Below are 23983 nucleotides of genomic sequence, written 5' to 3'. Positions count from 1 at the left end.
GTCTGCCCCACCCACAGCTGTGTTTACACCACCTCCTCACCCCCACCCTATCCCATCCCAAAGAGCCAGAAGTGAGTGAGGTCAGCCTCTCCCACCCTGCACGTAAACAGAGGCTGGAGGACCAGAAGTCATCTCAGGGCAGTATGATAGTCCCCTGGTGGGACAAGCCAAGGGCAGCTTCAGGTTCCTTTGCTCCAGAAATCCTGTGGGGCGTCTCCATCCCAGCATCCAGTAGCCTGTTGCTCCCAGGAGCAGCAGCATCGGGTGGGAGGGCAGGCAGGGCTGGGTGAGGATTACCGCGTGCTGGATCACGGCTCCTGGGTAATCCCCGTTTGTGCCACTTGCAAAGCATGAGGTTGGAGGCGGGTGTGTTTGAGCAGCCCCAGCCCCTCCATTGTCGACACCACGGATTACAGCAGCTTCTCTCTGCAGCTCAGCATGGGTCGCACAGATTCCTTGACTGCTCTGTTGGGAAGACGCCCTTTCTCATTCCTCCTGCTCTCTGCCCAGCCCTCCTCAGTTCAGCCTCCAACAGGAAGGAGGATTTTCAACCCTAGAGACTGGGTGATGGAAAGAGACTTAAGATGGACTCAAAGGACTGGGGTGGCAGGTCCTGCTCTTGTGCTGTCTTGAGCAGGTGACCTAACCTCTAATTCTGTCTTCTCATCCCATAAATGAGGATAAAAAATAAAGCCAGCTGCCCAGCTTAAGTCAGGTAATCCATGTCAGGGTGCTCTGTAAACTAGCAGCACCACTCTACCAGCGTCAGATATTAGAATCAGCCATGGCACAAGACTTGCAGTGGTGTGAGACTGCAGTTCCAGCTGCTCGAGAGGCTGAGGCGGGAGGATCACTTGAGCCCAGGGAGTTTGAGGCTGCACTAAGCTATGATCGCCACAGCACTCCAGCCTGGACAGCTGTGAGACCACGTCTCTAAAACCAGCGACAACAACAAAAATGATATTCGAGTCAACAGTGAGCACAACTACCAACACGAATAACAATGGTGATCAGCACCACATGAGTCTGTGAAAGGTACTGTTCAGTGTTTCCTCCAGCCTGGAACTGATGTTAGGAACTACTGTCTCTTGGGCCTAAAACTAATATGTGATGTATTAGTTGTGCATTCAAATAACCTTAGGGGCTTTTCAAACATCAGACCCAAAGGTTCCTGGGGTCCATGCCCAGAGATTCTAATTCACTAGATCTGGGGTGGGGCTGGGCGTCTCTGTTTGTTTTTTGGTTTTTTTTCTTTTCTTTGAGATGGAGTCTCGCTCTGTTACCCAGGCTGGAGTGCAATGGCGTGAGCTCGGCTCACTGCAAAGTCCACCTCCTAATTCTCCTGCCTCAGCCTCCTGAATAGCTGGGATTACAGGTACATGCCACCACGCCCAGCTGATTTTTGTATTTTCAGTAAAGACGGGGTTTTACCATGTTGGCCAGGCTAGTCTTGAACTCCTGACCTCATGATATGCCCGCCTTAGCCTCCCAAAGTGCTGGGATTAACAAGCACGAGCCACTGAACCTGGCCGTGTCTCTGTTTTTAACTCCAGTGCTAGTGGTCAAAGACCACTCCTGCCCAAAGTCAAGGACACTGCAGGACAAGTGACTGTATGCCCAGGGTCCCTTCCTCTGCACCACACTCAGCTGTTCCTGAGCCTCCTTGCAGTGGGCGGCCCGAGCACGCTGCTGTATGCTGAGGGAACCCAGTCTTCTCAGCTGCCACGCAGGGTTTAGGAATCTCTAAACTTGAAGCTTCTCCACAGTTTATTTTATGCAACTTTCTGTATCTAGAACGGGGACAAATGTTTCTTCAGCTAAATTTTTTAAACTCAGGTTCTTCAAGGTATAATTTACATGCATTAAAAAAATCATCTTTTTTAGTGTCCAGTTCTATGCATTTCACAAATGCAAACAATCATGTAACCACCATCACTATCACGATACAGAACATCTCCACTGCCTCCTGAAATTCCCTCCTGCCCCTTTGTGATCAGGCCTTCCTCCCACCCCCAGGCCTTGCCACCATTCATCCGTGTTCCATCTGTAGAAGCTGTTTTTTTCCAGAATATTATATCAATGGAATCATCGGGTATGTAGCCTTTGAACCTGCTTGTGCACTCCGCTTACAGGTTTTTTTCTTTTTTGTTGTTGGGTGTTTTTGAGACAGGGTCTCAGGGTCTTGCTTTGTCGCCCAGGCTGGAGTGTCTGAACACAGCTCACTGCAGCTTCCAACTCCTGGGCTCAAGCAATCCTCCCACCTCAGCACCCCAAGTAGCTAGGACTACAGGTGCACACCACCACACCCAGCTAACTTTTGTATTTTTTGTAGAGACAGGGTTTCACCATGTTGCTCAGGCTGGTCTCAAACTCCTGAGCTCAAGCACTCTGCCCACCTTGGCCTCCCAAAGTGCTGGGATTACGGGCGTGAGCCACCACACCCGGCCCAGCCTTTACTGTATTTGAGAGTCATCTGTGGGGTTGTGGGTATCAGTAGTTTGCTCCTTTTATTGCTGAGTTTGTGTTTCATCCTGTGGATGTGCCATAGCTTTTCTTCCTGGGGTAATTTAATTGTTTCTAGCTTTCATCCAGAAATGCTGTCTAGCAAGAAATGCAATTTGTTTGATTCATATGTAAATCTTTCTGCACAGGCTGCTTCAAAAGTCAAAAAGACTCATTCGTCAGCAGTTTTTAAAAAATTTTCCTACTACGTGCTGCTGCGAGGGCACGTAGTTCCAGTGCTTACAGGGCTCAGATGAGAACCGTAATGCAGGAGGGGGCTTGGGTGTAACTGAGCATCCCCTCCCCTCCTGAAGGGGCTGCAGTGGGGATGTGGGTGCATAGTAGTTTCTGATTTTTGATTTTTCAACAAAAGGAAGAAGTCTGGGTTTTTCTTAAAGATCCTGACTTTTAAAAAATGTTGGCAACTAATTTAGAACATGCTTAATCACTGTGCTGGCTGCTAGCTGCTGGCTAGATTGAGTTCTGTCTCATGACGTGTGGCTTATGTGGTCCTGAGTGCTAGAGATTCAGACAGATTTTCTCCCCTGTGCCCTCTGGGGACAAGTGCTGTGGACAGAAGGGAGAAGCCAGGGACTTGGCTGACACAGATGCAGGACTCCCAGCCTTTGAGTGAGGGGAGGAGGGAGCAAGAGACTCAGAGTCTTCCCGGGAATCACTGCTTCTAAAGCAGTGGCTTTTCATTCTCCCTGTGGGGAGCTCAAGAATACAGAGGCTCAGGCCCCATCATCAAGTCCATTTCGTTGGCTGGGGAGAGACCCAGGTGTCAGTACTTATGAAAAAACATGTCTGCAGGCAAAGTTAAGCAGTAAGGGCTGAGAACCACTGCTCCAGAGAGGCCAGGAGGTCTGGTCAGAGGCTGAGGCCCCAGCCCCCAGGCACCTCTCCCTGCCAGTTTCCCTGGGGAAGTCATGAGTTTGAAGAGTAAGCAGAGGTCAGGTGTCATCACTGAGTCACTCATCAATGGCCAATGAGAGTGCAAAGGGTAGCTCTGAGCACAGGATGTGTAGTGAGACTCCTGGGTTTAGCTCCCAGTCCCACCACTGCCAACTGGGGGTCCTTAGCAAGGTACTTACCTCTTTTCTGCCTGTTTCTACATCTGCAAAATGGGCACAATAATGTCAGATTCATGAGGATAATGAGGACCAAATTAGGTAATTCCTATAAGCTGCTTCTAAATGCATTACCTATAAAATTTTATTTTTACTTGTTTATTTGTTTTACTTTACATTTGTGTATTCATTATTGTATTGATCTTGTGCTGGTCTCATATGAGAGATTCAGAAATGACTTAAGACACCATCCCAACCATCAAGGAGTTTGGAGTTAGACCTGAACACAGGAAAAGCAATGCACCAGGGCAGGGCAGCTTGCCCTCAGTGCCCGAGAGTGGTTTATGGACCTTCAAGTGCAGATGGGTCCCCAGGAAGAAAGAGTGTGTTGGTGGGGGGTGATCAGAGAAGGTGTGTGTTGGGAGAGAGATGAGTAAAATTCCAGGGTGCAGAGAGAAGAGGGCAGGCATCTCTTTGGAGTGTCTTGGGGTTGGGGAGGTGGAGGTAACCACGTGCCTGGGACAATAAGGAGAGCCTGGCTATAGCATAAGGAGCTCGTGGGAGAGGAGACTCTGCATCACGGTGGAGTGAGAGGCACTGTGACAAGTGTGGTCTTCATCTGCAGGATGGGATGGGGAGATGTGAGCAAGAAATGGCTTCTGCTCTGAACCTGTACGATTATATTAGGTGACTCGGTTATTTGCTGAGCTGAATCTTGCAGGGGCAGCCTCATCTCCCTCTGTCTGCTTACCTCTGCCATAGACCCTCAGGCTTACGGGTACAGCCTCCTTCCTGCCCCACACACCCTGGTGTATCCCCATGTCCACGCCTCCCCATATTGTAGCTAACGTAACTTGCTGTGCTTCTAGTGTACCAGTTCGATGAGGCTCTGTGCTGAGGGAGTTTGCTCACTCTTACGTCTATACCCAAAATCTTCCCTCCCTGCCCCCAAACTGGAAACACAGCCTTCCATAAAGACACCTCCTCCAACCCCACCACCACCCAAACCAGCAACATCAGTGCTGGAGAGAGGAAGAAAAGGGGAAGGGCCAGCATAATTTGGGTGGGGCTTTGCATATATTAGTAATAACAATTACAAATATTCAACAGTAATGGTACATTACCACAATGACCAAATCTCTGGTGCCTTCTACGTGCCAAGCACTTAGCAGGCATGACCTCATTTAATTCTCACAAGAGTCACAGAGAAACCCCATAGCCCAGTTAAGCACACACCCTATGGAGTGGAAGGCCTGGGTTTGAATCCTTTCTCTGTCCCTTCTTGCCTAGATGACCTTGGGCAAGTTACTGAATGCCTGTGCCTTAGCTTGCTCCCCTGTGATATGGGGAAGATAATAGCGTCTGCCTCACTGGGTTGTGATGAACACTAAGGAAGGCAGTATTTGCAAAGTGCTTAGAATAGTACCTAACATGTAGCAAGTACACCACTAACTGTCAAATACGTTAAAATATGTAACATATCACTTTATCCATTTTATAACAAGGGGATAGAAACAGGTGAGTCAAGGGACTTTACAATAGTTACATGTATTAAGCCCATGGTATGAGCCAAGTAATGTTACAGTCACTGTAGATGCATTTTCATTTAATCCCCACATCAGCTCCATGAGGAGGCACCATTATTATCACCACAGTTGATACACAAATGGGGTCCCAAAAGGTAGATCAACTTGCTCACGACAGTAGCTAATAGAGAAGGGCTTTTTCCCAGGGCTTTTCCTGCCTCCTCTGGAGTCTACATGGGCTCACCCAGCCTCTCCATTCATTCCCTGAGGCTAAGCATTGCTGGGTACAAGAGACTTTCTGCTGAGAGGGATGCCCTCAGTTTCCCATGTGATGTGGAAGAGAAGGCAAGCTGGGGAAAGGGCAGGATGAGAATGTGGGAGGGAGAGACCACCAGGTCTCCTGGGACAGATGTACCATTTGCCTCCAGATGGGGCAGGGAGGAATGAATTGTAATTGGACAGCAGAGATGCTGTAACTTTATTTAGAGTTAGCAGAGGAGAGCCAGGAAGGTGAGGCCAACGAGGTCTGCTGGGGGAGCCATGGGATCATGCTGGGGAGTGCTGAATGTGTCTTGGAGTTTTGCAAAGTTGTTGCCCCATCAGCGGGGCTGGTCCACATTGGAAATTCTGGAGTAGTTCTGAATGAGTCAATGTCTGAGAAAATCATTTAGTTCAGAAGTTCAGGAGAATAATTGGAAAGACTCCATTGCAGGTCTGCTGTGTACGGTTGTCTGAGTTGTGCCCTGCACAAAGGCACCTGGCAGGGGGTAAGTGGGGTCTGAAATCCAGTCCACGTTCCACTCCCTGAGCCTGGAGCTGATTCTGCTGGAGGTAGAGGCACCTTTCTCTATTCTCATAAAAGTGCCCTGTGGACTGGAGTGGTCCTGACTCGGTGGAAGAGGTGAGGAGAGAGACTTTATCCCCGGAGGTGGATTGACAGAGGCCGGACTATGCCAGTGGTTTGGTACTCAGGCAACCACAGCTTTGACTTTCACAGAAACCAGGAGGGCCCAAACAAAGAGCCCAGGTGCTGGGGAAGAAACGATGTGCAGGGAAAAGCTGTGCACTGAGCAGCTCCCAGGGCCTCTGCATGTCCTTATGAAATGGACAGGGGACCAGCAGGAGGGTCAGTGACAGGAGCAGCCTCAGTGGGGATCAGATCAGGAGGACCTGGATGAGGCTGAGGCAGAAGCTAATTGAGAACCCTGACCTGATGACTGAGACCCAGCTCGCTGTGGAGTCAGGAGCTTGGGCTCTTAAACCAGCGTGTGTGTGTGTGTGTGTGTGTGCATGCGTGTGTGTGTCTGTGTGTGCTGTGTGCATACACATGCACTACGTCTAAGTGGACACCATGAAGGAAAAGCACACCAGTAGAAAGAGTCCTTTAAAAACCAGGAATCCAAAAAGATAGGTAATGCCCCCGCCAGAGGCACCGCTGCCCTGGAGGAGTTGCCTGATGCTGTGTTCTGTCACCCAGCATTGCCATCATGTTGGAAGAGAAAAGGGAGGGTGCTGGTGTTTGCTCAGTGCCCACTAGGCACCGTGCCAGATGTTCTGCATCCATTACCTCATTTTCCTCTCCACCCCTCTTCCTCATGGCTTCTGTAGCAATGACATCATTCAGTGGAATAAAGAAAGAAAAAGAGGGAAAAAATCTCCTTTCAAGGCTCGGCAGTGTTGCTGGACCCAGGGGATGCTGTGTGGGGTGGTCGTGTGCAACGGGCAGTATGAACCTGATTATTGCTCCCCCTGACCCAAGTGGTCATTGTTATCATCCCCTGAGCTGTGCAACTTTTCCAGCAACTGCATGGCAGGCACAGGCAGCTGCATCAGCACACCCCAAGGAACTGTGCTGAAGGATGAGAGAAAACCTCGAAACGAAATGGTTTTCTTTGTTCCTGGCAGGAGCAGGCCTGCTAGGCTTGAGTGGGGCTCTGTGGTCTCTGGGCCTCCTTAAAATAGCGAAGTTCTTTGCTGTGGGGGCAGAGAGACCTCATGGGAACAGGTCACAGGCAGTGTCAAAGACTCAGAGATCTGCTACCCTCTCCCTCTCTTCTTTATTTCTATCAGTTGAAATGCTTTAGGCTGCAAGTAACAAAGAAAGCCAAGACTGACTCAATCTATAGGATTTTCATGGTTTTTCAAATAAGAGTTGCAGAGGAAGGAGGTCCTAGGTTTGGTTGGTGGCTCCACAGTGTCATCAAGGACCCAGGCCTCTTCTGTGCTTCTGGTCTGTCTTCTCCTCATTTTGGCCTTTTGGTTGTAGGCTTGTTACCTCTTGGCCACAAAATGGGTTCCAGAACGCCAGGATTTACCTCCTCAAATGCAAGCAAAGGCAGGAAGCAAGCAAAGGTGTGTGCCAGTATGCCAAGAAAGAACTTTTCTTATGTCTCTCTTCTTAGTGAGACAAAAATCTTTCTCAGAAGCCCCCTAGGGGACTTCCTCCTATGTCTCACTGGCCAGAACTGGGTCTTGGGCCCTCTCGCAAGGGTGAGGGGTGTTCTGTGGTCGTGCAGGGCAGTGGCCAGGTGGGGCTGGGAATGGCAGGTACAAGTCCAGTCAGCAGGTCTGCCTGCTCCCTTCTCCAGGAGCTTGTCCCCGTGCTCCCAGGGAACACCTGGATGTCCAGGTTCTGAAGTGGTGAAAGGCCAGTCACTTGCCCATCAGTGGGTTATGGACAGTCTCCATGTATAGGGCATTGTGAGGAAGACCAAGAGGATGGAGGTTGTCCTGAGAAGGAGACAGTATTATCCCCATTTTTGTAAATGAGAACTCAAGCTCCAAAAAGTTAATGAACTTGTCTAGGGCTTGTTATACATTTTATAATATTTTATAGATGAGAACACAAGCTCCAAAAAGTTAATGAATTTGTCCAGTCGATACCTAGTAAATGGTGGCACTAGGATTTAAACCCGTATCTGTCTGTGAAGCCATCCTGTGTTTGGCCCACTTTGGAACAGTGTCCTCTCTCCTTCCAGAATCTCAGCCAGGAAGTTGGCAACCTTTAGAGTTCTTGTGCATTCCAGCTCTCAGAGCTGACACCAGGGCCCAGCTTACAGCGTCCGGGAGAAGTTAATCTCAACACGTGTAAAGAGAACCAGTCAACCCTGAAGTACACACCAGGTGCCAGGGGGCAGGGTGGCAGCCAGAAAATGCCGCAGGTGTTCAGGGGAGGGTAGGTCCCTGGGGATGGGATGGTCAGAGACCCCGTGGGGCCAGTTCATTTACTGCTTGACATCAGTAGCCACACCAGAGAAGGTGCGGACGCCTGCACACAGACAACCCCTCCTGAGTTGCCCGGAGGAGAGGAGGAGATGCTCCTGGCAGTCAGTGTAAACAGGCTGCTGGAATGGCCCTGATGGCCACCAGGGAGGGCCACATGCCACCCCTCAGCATCACTGGAGCAGGCTCTCTGTTGGTTGCTAGCAACAGATTCTGTTGACCTTTAGTAATGAGGGAGTCTGGGCTAGAGAGTGACCAGCAGCCAGGCCGCCCAGGCTCTCAGGCCTCAGATGCCTGGAATTTCGGAGCTAGAAGGTACCCAGATTTCCGTTATCTTGACTGCCGCAGTGGGGTCTCTGGGGTGGTGATGTGAGTGCCTCCTGCACCAGCAGCCCCCATGTGGCATAACTCCTTGGGTACTATTCATCCACATGGCCCATCTGTGCAGGGTACAGCCCTCATGGTCTTAGCTGGCAGCCCTGACAACTTGGATGTGCAAAGAAGATACAAGTTTATTTCCTCTGAAGCTTGTCTGGTGTCATCCGGGAGCCCCACCTGGTAGGTAGCCGTGATAAAACCCATTCAGCTCGGTCCAGTGGAGTTGGTCTGATTCAGTAACTTATGATGTAAAGGCTCACCCTTTGGGGGATAATTTTTGTTGTTGTTGTTGTTGTTGTTGTTTGAGACGGAGTCTCGCTCTGTCGCCCAGGCTGGAGTGCAGTGGCGTGATCTTGGCTCACTGCAACCTCCACTGGTCCCAGGTTCAAGTGATTCTCCTGCCTCAGCTTCCTGAGTAGCTGGGATTACAGGCGTCTACCACCATGCCCAGCTAATTTTTTATGTATTTTTAGTAGAGATGGGGTTTCACCATGTTGGCCCGGCTGGTTTTGAACTCCTGACCTCGAGGGATCTACCCACCTCAACCTCCCAAAGGGCTAGGATTACAGGTGTGAACCACCGTGCCAGGTGGGGGTAATTTGACATCTGCTTGGATGACTCCAAAGGCATCACCTTTCAGAACTCCTCCTCCCCTGGCCTCTGTGGATAGAGATGGCCCAGGCTCATGTGACTTCAAGGGTTGGAGGAAAAGGGCCCTAGCTTCCCAGTGGACCTTAAACATGTCCTGGCTGATGCCCCTGAGGTGTGGCTGGTCTGTCCTCTCCCAGAGCATTCTTTGGGCATCTCCTGCTGATGTCTGCAGCTGACGAACTCATGCTTCATTTTGTTCTTGGCCCTGATAGTGGGGTGCATCCCAAGCGGGGCCCTGGCTGGTCTTGCAGATTTCAGAACCCGAATCTCATTACATCTTGCCCAGGCCTAAACTGTCTCCCTAACAGCCTCTGAGCCCGCACCTTGCCCCTGCCCATGCCAACCTCGCACTAGCTTGTGGCTCTCAGACCTTCCACACCCTGCTTCGGGGCTGTGCGGAGACTGCTGGGTCCTCTCCACCAGCCAGGCGCCAAAGGAGGCTCAAGGGCATGCTCCAGGCTCTCTGGCCATACCCCTCACCATCTCATTCAGTGAAGCCAACTTCTGTTTGACCCACTGCTTGTAATAGTGTCCTTTCTCCTTCCAGAATCTCAACCAGTAGGTTGGAGAGACACTCCTGTGTTCTCAGAGCACCCTCAACACATTTTCCCCTGAGGTTCTGGCCCAAAGTACAGGAACTCCAAGCACACTCCTGAACATCCATGTATCTGTTTCTGCTTCCCTTCTCATCCCACAGTCCTGCAGGCTGCAAGGGTGAGACTTCCCCTTCCTCCTGGTGTCCAGCCAGGACCTCCCTGTGATGGAGTCAGCCAGACAGGACTCTTCATTTGCTAACATGGAGAGACGGGAGTTAAGAAAAGTCCTCTGTCAACAATTCTGTCTCTTAAGATATTTTGTGGCTGCAGAATCCTATCTTGGAAGTCGGAATGTAAATTTGTTTGAGTCCTGCTTTAACAGTCTGAACTCTCCCTGGATAATGGATATCATTTATTTATTTTGTATTTTTGTAGTTTTTTGGAGGCAGAGTCTTGCTCTGTCATCCAGGCTGGAGTGCAGTGGCATGATCTCGGCTCACTGCATTCTCCATCGCCCGGGTTTAAGTGATTCTCATGCCTCAGCCTCCTGAGTAGCTGGGACTCTAGGCGCACGCCAGCATGTTTGGCTAATTTTTTTATTTTTAGTAGAGATGGGGTTTCGCCATGTTGGTCAGGCTGGTCTCAAACTCCTGACCTCAAGTGATCTGCCTGCCTTGGCCCCCCAAAGTGCTGGGATTACAGGCGTGAGCCACCATGCCTGGCCAATAAGTGGATGTGATTTAGAGGAACAGCAGGAAGGTCACACCTAGTAAATGCAGAACAGTGCACTAACATTATTTTAAAAATTACAGTGATCCCCTTTACATTCTTCTCTGACCTCTTCTCCATCTCGCTTCCCTCTGCTTATGGCTTCTGCCTCTGCCACCAACTAGTGGTGCAATGTAGCCCACATTTAAACCCTTCAAGGGGAGGAGCTGACTGGTTTAGCTGTCACCACTGAGTGTGGATCACTCCTATGGAGCAGAGCTGTGTGCTGGACGGTCATGTGGAATGCTACGCGACCACCTAGAATGAGGTGGCCTCCCTTGTGAATTGGGGGAACAGAAGGCGTTGTAGGGCGTTGTAGGGGAACTGTTGGTCACAGATCCCAAGAAGACTCCTCTTTCCTTGCTGCATCCTAAATTAACTACTGGATTCTTTTTACAAGGCAGTGAGTGAGAGGTGGAGAACATCATGAGACAGTCATCACGGATGTTTTCAAACAAAACCCATTGATTTCCTCAGTAACATTAAGTTTAATTTAAAAAAACAAGTTTCTGCTCTGGTTTCTAGACCCTCAGCTGGTGAGGCCTCTTGAATTGTTTCCAAAGTCCTAGAGGAAATAGTTACTCCTACACACACACACACACACACACACACACACACACACACACTCTCTCTCTCTCTCTCTCTCTCTCTCTCTCCTTGGGGATAGCACAGGGTGGACAGTGCAAAGGGTTTATCTCCAAATAAGCTCTGTGCATGGGGCCTGGGATCTATTTATTTATGGGTAAGTTGATTTATTACCCCTTTTTATACCCAAAATGATTAGCAGTAATATAAAGAACTTCAGCTTCTCCTTTCTCATTTGGGGCACTGAGAGATGGGCCTCTTTTTATTTGAACAGAGATACTACAACAAAGCCAGCAGACGGTCCTTCTCTTCCATGCCATCCCCTGGCTGTAATGTAGATAGATTATCTCTTGGGAAAGGGAAGGCCCATCACCAGTTACCATATTCCCCTGGGGACAGTTTATCAGTCCATCTTTTTCTGCACTGGCAGGTGACAGGGAGCAAGGTCTTGGTCTGTGGACCAGGGACCAGGCCAGGCACTCTGAACACGGGATCCCAGTTATCCTGAGAGTTGGTCAGGGCATGTCACAGGCAGGGAGCCTCGGCAGTGGCAGCTGTGCCTGGCATCTCCCCAGCTCAGCCTTTAGCCTTGACTATGAAACAGCCTTTTAAAAAAGTTGATCAGCCTCGCCTACCAAGAGGCTAGAGGCCATGAAGGAGGATGTGAGAAGTAGGACCTGCTGTGGAAAGAGAATAGGGCTGAAAACCAGAAGTCCTGGGTTGAATTCCACCAGCCCTTATTAAGCACTTGCTGTGTGCACGATCTTGTGCATGACAGTCTGGAAATACAGAAGAAAGCCCTCGAGGGATGCATTAGGCCCAGCTCTTTTACTCACTCGCTGGCCGGCAGGGTGGTTGTCAAGGGCAAACCCAAAGCACTTTTGAAGGTGCAGATTGATTGATAAAATAATCTTTGTTGAGCAGTCATGGTTAGCAAAGCACGTTCACACACAGTATTATTTCACTAGATCCTCCTAACCATCCTAGGAAAAACATGAATTATATCCATTTTTCTGATGGAGGAACTGGGAGGTAAAGGGACAGATGCAAAGTCACAGAGCTGAAGCTTCAGAGGGCCCAGTGCTCCTTGCAGTGCCGCTCAGGGACCAAAGTCTGGTTCCGGGACCAGTAGCTTCAGCATCACCTGGCAATGAGTTAGGGATGCAGATTCTCGGGCCCCACCCTCGACTTCCTGAATCAGAAACAATGGGCCTCAGCAATCTGTGTTTTCACAAGCCCACCAGGTAATTGTGATGCACGTGCAAGTTTGAGAAGCACTGAGCTGGAGAGTGATTCTCAATTTAATCATCTGTGTGAACCACCTGGACCACACCGTGTTCAACCGTAGATTCTGATTTGAGTCAAGGGTGGGGCCTGGGATTCTCCATTTCTAACCAGCTTCCAGGTAATGCCAGTGCTATTGGTCCACAGGTGGTCCATTGAACAGCAGAGATCCCAAACAGCAATCACCTGGTGGGCTTGGTTAAAATGCACATTCCCTAGCTCATTCCCACAATGTGTGATTCTGCAGGCTGGAAGTGGGGCCCAGGAGCCTGCATTTCCACAAACACTTCAGGTGATTCTGAGGCAGATGATCTGGGGCTCACACTCCAAGGACCTGTTCCCTGGAGCTCGAGCTTGCAGACCATCCACGCTGGCCTCATTTTCAAAGGTTTTCCACCTTCACTCCTCTCCCCACTGGACTTGAACCACCCATTTGATCTCCTGCCAGACTTTGGGCTGAGGGGGTGCAAGTTGGAGGCCATCTCTGAGCCAGCAGGGCCCTCAGTTCCTCAAAATAGGTCAGGAGTCTGGCACAGACCAGCCTCAGTGGCTGCAAATAGAAACCATCTGTTGGGCCTGTGTTTTGAGCTCCACCGCCCCTCTCTGCCTGGTCAGAGAAACACAGAACTCAGAACCCCAGCGTAGCGTGGATCCTTCCCAGCAGGCCTGGGTTCTGCTCTGCCACTGCCTGCCCGGATAGACTCCCATGGGATCTGCCTGCAGGGAAGAGGTGGCGGCACCAGATTCTACCACCCCAGGGCAGGAAGCTTGCAGTGTGGACCGGCCATCCAGAGACAATACTGTGTGACCTTGGACGAGTCGCTCCTCCTCTCTGGGTCTCTGAAATGAGAGGCTGGATTTAGGGGACCTGTGAGTCCTCTTCTGCTCTGACAGGATACAGTTCCTTCAAAGCCTTTTTGTGTCAGGACCACATGGAGGAAAAGTTAGGCCCAGAGGAGGCAGACATTTCCTTTTCCTGGCTCTCTGTGCTGAGTGAATATTGTGGGATCTGGTCCTGTGAACATGGGGATGGACGAGGTTCGCGATCTGGAGCTCCAAGGGGACTTTTGTAGGCCCTGAGGCAAAGACCTGGGTTGCTCTTCCTTGTCCCTGCCCTCCGATTCCTTCCCTCACTCGTATATTTCGTAACCATTTATCAAGATGATGTTAGGCCCAATGGGAAGCCCGGAAAAATGGGAGGAATGAGGTGCAGTCCCTGCCCGCAACAACAGCCAGGATAGTTGGGGAGCAGACAAGTAAAGGAGAGACCTCGGTGACAGGTCTGAATCAGATCCCAGCTCCTCCACTTCAGTGACCTGGACAAACCCAGTCACGTCTGGAAATGGGGATAAACATTGTACCCGTTTCTCAGGGTTATTTTAAGGATTGTAGGATATAATGAATGTAAAATGCTCAGCTCATCGTGAGCACTAAACACACGTTGGTTGTTGTCAGTGTGGTGAACCAGGAGCAGGGGGAGCACAGCATGAAATCTGGGGGCCTCGGGAAAGACTTCCCAGTGACCGTCTTGGGGGAGGTGGGAAGCTGTCTTGAAGAGACTGAGGCAGAGGAGGCTACAGCCTTCTCCTTACATGTCCGGCCTTGTTCACCGGAGCAGGAAAGGATGCAGGGATTCGGGGCAGAGGCCTGGTACAGAATAGACCGTGTCTCTGGCTGGGCTTGCACTGGGTGGTGGATGCATGCTGCGTATCCTCCCCTCTAGAGACTGTGGAGAAGGCGCCGTCCCAGCCCTGCCTGTTCCCACTTGGCTTTGATCCGCTCCCTGATAGCATGAGGGAGGCAGGACAGAGCTGGGTGGCGAGGAGGAATTCCCATTTCCTGGGTGAGAAGAATGAGGGGCTTGCCCGAGAGGCCCTGTGAGTTGGTGGGAGAACTGGTCTGGAACCCAAGAATTCCATGTTTGCCAGAGATGCAGAGAAAGACAGTGGAGTGACTCCAAATTATAGCCTTCCTAAGTCCCTGTACACCCCACCCAGGAACTTCCAGGAGTGGCGGTTTGGATTGATTCTTGTCTTCCAGGATTTAGGACTTTTAGTAGCTAACTGATGACTTTTAGGAGCTAATTGATGTCTTTTCTCCCAGTGCTGTCCAATGGAACACACTGCAGTGATGGAAAGGCTCTGTAATCTCTGCTGTCCCATATGGTAGCCACTAGCCACATGTGCCTATTGAGCTCTTGATATGTGGTTAGTCTGAGGAGGAATTTTCCATTTAATTTTAATTCATCTGAATTTCAACAGCTGCATGTGGCTGGTAGCTACCATATAGGACAGTGCAGTTTCAGCCTACTCTAAGGTACACAGGCAAGAGGAGATACTCCCAAATGTTGGTTCCACAGATCCATGCCTTCATAACACATTTCCCAGACAATTCTGATGCATAACCAAGTTTGGAAATGGTCAGGGCAGGGGTCTGAGAGATGCTATGCTCAGGGAAATGGCACAGTTCATGCGTCTCCCATTGTCTGTTTGGCTTTCTCATTTTACAGAGGAGGACACTGAAGCTTGAAGTCCACTGGGAATTACTGCCCAGGCTGGCGAGCCCCTCGGGACTGTGGGCTGGTTCCCTCTGCTTCCTCCAGTTTGGAAATATTCACTCTGTTCCTCCTGTGTGTCCAGCCTTCCTGGGTGGAGGAGGAACAGATGATCAGCTCTCCCTCACGACCCAGAATGCTGTGGATGAGATGGAGCTGTTGATAACCGTGTCTTTCCTTCATGACAGTGCCACGTGATTTTCTCTTGTGTTCTCATGTTCCATCCTCATACAGATTCCAGGACCCAGGTCAGTTGATACCCACATATCACAGAAGAGGACACTGAGCCCGGAGAAGGAAGGTGGCTTGTCCCAGGTCACACAGCTAGTGACCAAACAAGGTGGAAAGTGCCAGTCTTTCTCTGACAGCCCATGACCCGGGAGTGGCTCTGTCATATATCGTGATGGGCTGCCCCATGGTGGCTACCAGGGCAGATCTGAGAGGTCTCCTGGGCTCCCCACATTACACAGCTCTTTCCCAGAGGGCTTACTCCCAGCCCTTTGATGTGAATGTAGCCACATTGCCCCTTCACCTGAGTCAGAAACTTAAAAAAAAGTGCTCTCTTACATGTTTGTGTTCCAGTTAAAAACTAAATTTTGCTCATGTCATCATCTAGAAAATGCACCCGCTGTCCACAATAAATCATTTTTGAGATCCGAGGACAGGATACAATTTGCTTCCATGTGGAGTATACATAGGGATTATCTCAGAAGAGGAAAAAATGCTATCCTACATTTCTTGAGAGGCTATAAGGGCCATTTAGCTGCAAAATGAATACTTCTTCCTTCCGGGCCCTCCCCATCTGGGAGGGAGACCAGGATGGCCCTGGGCCCAGGGAGAGGCTGCCAGGGAGCAGGCCCAGCAGCTGTGCACATCTGGAATCCAGAACCTCTCCCTCCCTCTCCTGACCCTCAGACCAGCCCAGCCCAGCCCTGTCCTCCTCCTCCTGGCAAAGCCTGACCTCCTCAAGTAAACATTTGATTATTTGAAGTCAGAGACTCTCCCTCACAGGAGAAGGAGAGAGGGTAGAGCTAGTGTGTAGCAAGCACCCGTCCTGGGCCAGACACTTTGCCAAGGAATTTGTATTTGGTCACTTCATTGTATCCAGTGAGCTGGATGACATTATTCTCATTTTACAGTTAAGAAAACTGATATTCAGACAGGTTGAGTAGGTAGTCCAAAGTCGTACAACTAACAAGTAGCAGAGCCAAGATAGAAACCACAGGATTCTTTCTGACTCCTAAAACCCTTCCTGCTATACAGTTTCTTTACACTTTTGTGTAGGGCCGTGGATTTATGGAGCTATTGGGGAGGGGTAAGAGTTGAGGTGGAGAGGCTGAAGGAGGAGAAGATGTGTGTTGTATTGGAAAGAGAAGTAGACTAAGAGTCAGAAGTTCTTGGCTGAAGTCTTGGCTACACCATTTTGATAGCTTGTGACTTTGGACAAGTCTCTTAACTCCTCCATTAGCCACACAGACACTCTATGTTGTAAATGGGATTGTAGCACCTGCCTAGCTCTGCCTGCTGGACAGCAGCGGGGCTGACTGAGGTGGTGTCTGGAGAGGATCATGATTGCGGTTGGGCTTTTCAGGGTGGTTCTACAGGCACTGGCCCCTTGCTGATTCTGTGCTGTCAACAGCAAGGGACTCGCTAGACCTCAGCCTGACAGCGGTACTGGGTTCCGAGGCGTCGATATTCTGGTGACAGGGAGCCTATTGGAGACAGGGCTGCATGACCAGAAGGAAGAACATGGTAGAGGGAGGGCTCTTGAGGGAGGGTAAGGACCAGCCCCTCATCCTGTGGGCAAGGGCAGCACATCAGCCTGAAAATAAAATGCAAAACCTCAGCAGGCTGAAGTCACAGCCCTAGGGTGAGTTCCCTGAAGGAGGCACCTCCTTGGGCCTGACCTTGGCTCTTGCCCCTCTACTGTACTGAGAGATGATTCAGCCAGAGTCACTATGAGGCTCAGCTATAAGGGAGCCCTGAACCAGGCATGGAGTGGGGTGGGGCTGTGCAGGGGCCAGAAGGAGTTGGATGATCTGGTAACTTACAATCCAGTAACTGGAGACAGAAAACATGCATATCTAAAGCTTGAAATAAGTGCCAAGCATTAATCAGCTCTGTGGGACGCCCTAAGAGGAGGTGGCTATTGCCATGTAAGAGCTGTTGTCATTCAGGGTCACAGCAACCCAACTGGGGTAGGGAAATATAGAGGAGGAAGACCCCCAGCCAGGGAGGGTGGTAGAACCAGGATGGTAGACCTCAAAGCTCCTCTCTGTTCCAACATCATGTGTTTAATAAAGTACAGGAACTCTATTATCTCAGGGCTGGAAGGCGATCTAGTTCCACTCATTAATCCACATCGTCGGCCGGGCGCGGTGGCTCAAGCCTGTAATCCCAGCACTTTGGGAGGCCGAGACGGGCGGATCACGAGGTCAGGAGATCGAGACCATGCTGGCTAATATGGTGAAACCCCGTCTCTACTAAAAAGTACAAAAAAAAAAAACTAGCCGGGCAAGGTGGCGGGCGCCTGTAGTCCCAGCTACTTGGGAGGCTGAGGCAGGAGAATGGCGTGAACCCGGGAGGCAGAGCTTGTAGTGAGCTGAGATCTGGCCACTGCACTCCAGCCTGGGCGATAGAGCGAAACTCCGTCTCAAAAAAAAAAAAAAAAAAAAATCCACATCGTCCTTGGTCGGAGGTCATCCACCTCAATCTTGAAACCCCTCCTCCCCCCAGGGATAGGAAGCTCATTACCTATCAGGGTTGCTTCTTTTTCCAAGTTAGGCAGCTCTAACCATTAAGAACGTCCTTTCTTTTACGGAGTTCAAAACCAATCTTGAAAACCAGTCTCAAAACCAGTATGTCCCAATCTTGTGTCTTGTGCTCATCTGTCCTAAAAGATTCAGAGAGAGTGTGTTCTGCTCTCACTAGAACCAGTCAGGGGGAATCTACCAGTATCTGGGCAGGGCTTCAGGGGTAAAGGCAAAGGGCCAGATTTTCAGGTCACCTCTTGGCTGCCCCCACTGATTTCCCTTTGAGGTCTCGGCAGGGATGAGGTCAGCCCCTTAGTAATGCAGATCCTTCTGCAGACACCCAGCTTTGGCCCACAGTGTGTACTGGTGCCTGGCCTGGCCTTCCAGCCTCTGTCCATCACCTTCCAGAACAAACCCTTGGCACTGGCCAGGTGGCCTCCTCACTGCCACCAGCCAGACCAAGTGTGTGCTTACACATTCCCTCTGCCCTCTCCTCTCCTTTCTCATGCTTTACCTAAGCCAAGTAACTAATAATGGAGACATTGTAACCTGAATCAAATCAAGGCCTTAGACCTGACTCTTAAAGTTTACAAGGGATACAGGAACAACTTTAGCAATGTCCTGAAGCATCATGAGACAAATCTTTGGAACGTTTTATAAGACGACTGAGCTGGTATCTTTCAAAAGGCAATGCCATTAAAAAAAAATCATAGTGCTAGGAGTATTTTAGGTTAAAGAAGGCAAAAGAGAGTTCACAACCAAATGCAACACGGGAACCTAGGATTCACTGAATCTTAGTTCAGAAACTAAAATAGCTGTAGAAGGTATTTGGGGGAAATGTAAACATGGACTGGGCATTACATGGTATTGAGGAATGGTCAGTTTTCTTGGATGCGATGATGGTGATGTGCTGAGGAAATTGCTCTCCTTTGTAGGAAATGCTTAAGGAAGTAATAAGGAGGCAGGAGTCATGATTTTTGCAAGTTCTTTTCCCATAATTCCACAGAAGTAGAAAGAAAGAGAAGGGCTGAGGTAGAGGGGGAGGAGCAGCTGGTGCTTGGAGCAGCAAAATGTCTTTGCCAAGGTCAGTAGGAGTCTGAATGGGGCGCGGAGCCAGGACTGCAGACTCCCAGCTCAGGGTCCTGTGTGAACACCTGTGCATAGGTTCACGCGGCATGGAGCTCCAGGCCCAGGGATGTGGAGCCATTGATCAACAGCAGCCCCTGACCTCCCTTCCCCTGGCCCTTCCAAAGGCCCAGCAGAGAGAATCTCCATGGAGATCCAGCCCCAGCCTACCCGGCATGGTGGAGAGGCCAGCCCAGGCTTGCTGAGAGACAGACACTCTCCATTCTTCCCAGGAAGCAGGCCTGCCTCATTCTAGGGCCTGCCCAGGCCCATCCCTGGGGAACATGCTCAGTGGGAGAACATGCCTGCTCGCCCCGAGCCTGAGCGCTGTGGTCCCCTGGGATGCAGCATCCAGTTCAGAAGTGCTAGCTGGGCTGTGGGGGCAACAGGAGATAGATAAGGAGTCATTCAAGAAGACCACAAGTGTGCACACCAGAGCCTTCACCACAGATGCTTCCTTCCTGTGTCCACACCCTGAGGACTGGGGAGATGGGGAGATGGGAGAGAGAGGAAAGAAGGGCAGAGAGTGGGAGGAAGCAGAAGGAGCAGGGAAAAGGAGAAGGGGGAGGGTGGACGAGGAAGAGGTGAAGTCAGATGGGAAAACAGGCACAGAAACTGCGGGCTGCTGAGCGCTCCACCTGGGGAACCTGGGGTACGTGTGGACTTTGCCGGGTGGGCTCAGGAGAGCCTATCAGGTCAGCATGTCCTGTGCTGGGCACATGGCAAGCAGCTTGGCATTGGCTCCTCCCAAGCCCTTGGAGGTGATGGGGATGATTAGCCACCTTTATTTTTTTTATTTATTTTTTTTGAGACAAGGTTCAGCACTGTCGCCCAGGCGGGTAGTGCAGTGGTGCAGCTCAGCTCACTGCAACCTCTACCTCCCAGGCTCAAGCCATCCTCCCACCTCAGCCTCCCAAGTAGCTGAGACTATAGGCGCATACTACTATGCCTGACTAACTTTTATGTTTTTGGTAGAGACAGGGTTTAGCCATGTTGCTCAGGTTAGTGTCTCTAACTCCTGGGTTCAAGCGATCTGTCCTCCTCAGCCCCCCAAGGTGCTGGGATTACAGGAGTGACTCACCTCACCCGGCCTAGCCTCTTTTTTTTTGAGACGGAGTCTCATTCTGTTGCCCAGGCTGGAGTGCAATGGTGTAATCTCGGCTCACTGCAACCTCTGCCACCTGGGTTCAAGCAGTTCTCCTGCCTCAGCCTCCCAAGTAGCTGGGATTACAGGTGCCTATCACCATGCCCGCTAGCCTCTTTAATATGGGAGTAGATGGAGGGGCATAGAGAAGTTAAGTGACTTGCCCAAGTCACACAGCAGGGTTGGGATTTGAATCTAGGTCTGCATGGCTTTCAGTCCAGTTCTTGTGACCCTTCCCCTTGTTGTCCCCCAGGGAGAGCCTGCGGTGAAGTCTGCACTGGGAAGAGCACAGAACTGGGCACTCAGTCTAGAAACAGGCCTTGTGCAGACCATCCCCGGTGCCCAGCCACAGGCTGTGCTGGGGTTGGAGACAGAACTTGCCATCCCTGTGGCTCCCTGAGCCTTGGGTTCTGGTGGATGCTGAACTGTGTCATCTGTCTCCCCACTAAGCTGGACTCCCTTCATGGATGGGCTGGGCCTGCCACCAAGTCAGTTGCCCAGCAGGTCTCCCCATGGCCTCCAAGACTCACCTAGGCTGCCTGGGAAAAGTGCACGGTAGTCTTCAGTCCCTTTCAGAAGACCCTGGTATCACTTCCTGCCATCACAGAGCAGCGACACACCCCCAGGATGGGAGAGGCTAGGACAAGCTCTAGACTAGGAGCCCGGGGAGAGGTGCCGGCTGTCTGCGGATTCTGAGGAGGTCACTGTGGGCTATGCAGATCAGAGTGAGTCGGGCCTTAAAGGCTGAGAGTTGGCTGCCCAGAGAAGACATTCCAAGCTAGAACTGCACTGGCAAGGAAGAGGAGGTTGGAGTGAGCAAGCTCAACACCTCCTTTCTCTTGTGTGGAAACTGTGGCATCGAGAATGTTCCGCGTGGAAAAGGCAGAGCAATACCTAGTGTCCTCACTTCAGATTAAACTTTTGCCAGGTCCACCAACCACCCATACTATATTTTTCATACTGTATTTTTCTTTGAATTGATTCACTTTTTGAAACTTAGCCTCATTAGCAGTAGTATCTGTGAAACCATGGATTTGACACGCAAGTTATATTTTTTCTAAAGCAATTTAAAATAAACGCATGACTGGCTAAAATTAACTTCATCTCTGTAAACATGTAAAGGACCACCTGGGACCCCACTTTGGGAATAGTTGGTGTCCTGATGAGGAGCCAGTGCTTGGGGAAGGGAGAGCCTTGCCTGCTCTCCCTTCAGCTTGGGGAGGGAGGGGAGAGGCTTGCCTGAGGTCACACAGCCTGGGGAGGAGAGGGGAAGGCCTTGCCTGAGGGCACACAGTCAGCCTGGGGACGGGAGGGGCTTGCCTGAGGTCACACAGTCAGCCTGGGGAGGGGAAAGGGCAGTGACCCACCAGCCTCCCAGCCAATGCTCTTGCCTCTCCAGCATGACTTTATCCAGACAGTCTGGGGCAGAACAGAGAGTCAGCAGAGAGAGAAGGCAGGAGGGACAGGGACACAGCGTGGGCAAAGACAGGGAAGTAGGGAGGAGTAGAGAGCAGGGAGACTGGCCCAGTGGGATGGAGGGCAACCTTGGGAAGTGGAGAAGAGGTGGTGGAGAGGCAGGGGTTGGGGCCCAGAGAACTGGTGGAAGAGGATTTGCCTGAAGGTGAGGAGTGACTTCCCTGGGATTCTCCTTCTGGTTTCTGAACTTCCTCCTTCAATAAAGAGGCCTTTGTGACTTAGCTCTTGGCTTGATTTAAATCAGATGTAGGCTGGGCGGCACCATGGCTCACGCCTGTAATCCCAGCACTTTGGGAGGCCGGGTCAGATGGATCAGCTGAGGTCAGGAGTTCAAGACCAGCCTGACCCAACATGGTGAAATCTGTCTCTGCTACAAATGCAAAAATTAGCCGGGCGTGGTGGTGGGTCTCTGTAATCCCAGCTACTCAGGAGGCTGAGGTGGGAGAATCACTTGAACCTGGGAGACAGAGGTTGCAGTGAGCCGAGATCACGCCATTGCACTCCAGCCTGGGTGACAGAGGGAGACCCCGTCTCAAAAACAAACAAACAAAAAGAAACAAACAAACAAACAAAAAACTGTACAAAGTATATCAGTTAGAACAGGCTAGGATATGCTGTAACAACAAATTAACTCCAAAATCATAGCGGCTTATATAACAAAAGTTTGTCACTCATGCATAGTCTGCTATGGATTCTGTAAGTGCTCCAAGACAGCAGTGCCTCATGTAGTGACTCAGCAATCCAGATCGCTTTAATCGTGTGCTTTGTCATCACATGAGACTCTCTAGCTATGATGGAAAAGTACTGATTCCTGGGCTGCATCCTCAAAATATTGGATTCAGTAGGTCTAGATTGGGACCCAGGAATCAGCATGTCTTACGAATGACATAGGAAGCCCAGCGACCTCCCCCACCCCAGATGACTTTGATACAGGTGATCTGTGGGCCACATGCTGAGAAACCTTGCTTCAATGGGTAATCTGGCATAGGAGGAGTCTCGGATTTCCAGTCAGGAGACCTATGTTCATGGCCCTACTTAGCTGTGTAGCCTTGGACAAGTCACTTAACCTCTCTGTGCCTGATGATGTGATGATAACATCCAGGACTCAGAGATTTCTGAGGGTGTACCTGTGGATTAGAAATGCTAGATAATCCGAGGGGATGACAGTGGGTGGGGGGTTGCCTTCTTGCACACGGAGAGACATCTCCCCACCCCACTCCTGCTGTGGGCCTTGTCCTCAATCTTGGTGAACACTGGCCTCTGCTGTCCGCACCTCCCATACTGAACCGAGCACAGTTCCGGATACTCAGGAGGGAGTCTGTCTGTGTTCTTGCTTTGCTCTATCACATGATAGGTTCCTGGGTAGTAAAAGGACCCTACAGCCTTTCTAGAAAGTGGGGTGGGCCTGTGTACCAAAAGCCCCTATGCCAATCTTTGTTCTTGTAAGACTTTATTCAAAGATTAAACCCACTAGAACGGGCTGGGCCTGTGAGTGTGCCCAAATTCTTGGATGCTTCTTCCTTTCCACCTCTTCCTGACGGGGGACCCAGGACCTGCTCACCTGCTGCACGTCTGAGCCGCAGCTTCCCTCCCCCCAGAGCCCAGCCCAGGCCCTTCATGGCACAGGGCCCAGCCTGACCCTTGTCTCTCCTGACCACTTACAGATGTCCTGGCGTCCGCAATACCGTAGCTCCAAGTTCCGGAATGTCTACGGGAAGGTGGCCAACCGGGAGCACTGCTTCGATGGGATCCCCATCACAAAGAATGTGCATGACAACCACTTCTGTGCCGTCAACGCCCGCTTCCTGGCCATCGTCACTGAGAGCGCAGGGGGCGGCTCCTTCCTCGTCATCCCCCTGGAGCAGGTAGGTGGCCCCTACCTTCACTCCACGGGCAGCTCCAGGGCAGAGGAGCCCTCCTTGGTCTCTCTTAGGCCTGTTGACCCTACTTCTCTCTGAGTTCCTACCTTTTACTTCCTCATCAAGCATCTAGTGGCTATGCCTTCTCCAGGATTTTCCTGAGATTCAACAGAACAAGTACAGGCCCTGGATCTGGGAGACCTGAGATCTCTTTCCAGAGCTTGCCTAAAGGTGTGCACTTGGACAAGCCACTCCCTTGGTGTATACAAGGTTTCATTCCCTGAAGGAGTGGGACACTCTGATGTCCAAGACCAGGTCTAGCTCTATCACTCTGTGTCCTGAGTGTCCTCTTGGTTTGGAGCGAGAAGGGATGGAGACCCAGCCATAAGTATTATACACTGAGCAACTGCAAAAATTATACACTTTTTTTTTTTTTTAAATGGAGTCTTGCTCTGTCGTCCAGGCTGGAGTGCAATGGCGCAATCTCGGCTCATGCAACCTCTGCCTCCCAGGTTCAAGCAGTTCTCCTGCCTCAGCCTCCCAAGTAGCT

At 50.8% G+C, this 23983-nt stretch overlaps 1 protein-coding gene across 3 annotated transcripts in view; it reads left to right on the top strand.

The window, feature by feature from the left end:
• The window catches only part of CORO2B (coronin 2B), a 151377-nt gene that overhangs the window by 45208 nt on the left and 82186 nt on the right, over positions 1-23983 (top strand). For 2 of the 3 annotated variants that reach the window (XM_031668545.1, XM_031668544.1), the window contains exon 2: positions 23239-23439. In XM_031668545.1, the coding sequence (XP_031524405.1) occupies positions 23239-23439 (201 nt within the window). Of the gene's footprint in view, positions 1-2430; positions 8879-23238; positions 23440-23983 lie in introns of those variants that run through there. The other variant, XM_031668546.1, reaches the window with a different exon arrangement.

The sequence above is a fragment of the Papio anubis genome, chromosome 7 (assembly GCF_008728515.1).
Source record: "Papio anubis isolate 15944 chromosome 7, Panubis1.0, whole genome shotgun sequence".
Taxonomy (NCBI): Eukaryota; Metazoa; Chordata; class Mammalia; order Primates; family Cercopithecidae; genus Papio; species Papio anubis.
Note: the sequence above shows the minus strand (reverse complement) of the source record. Positions and strands in the feature narration are given on the sequence as shown.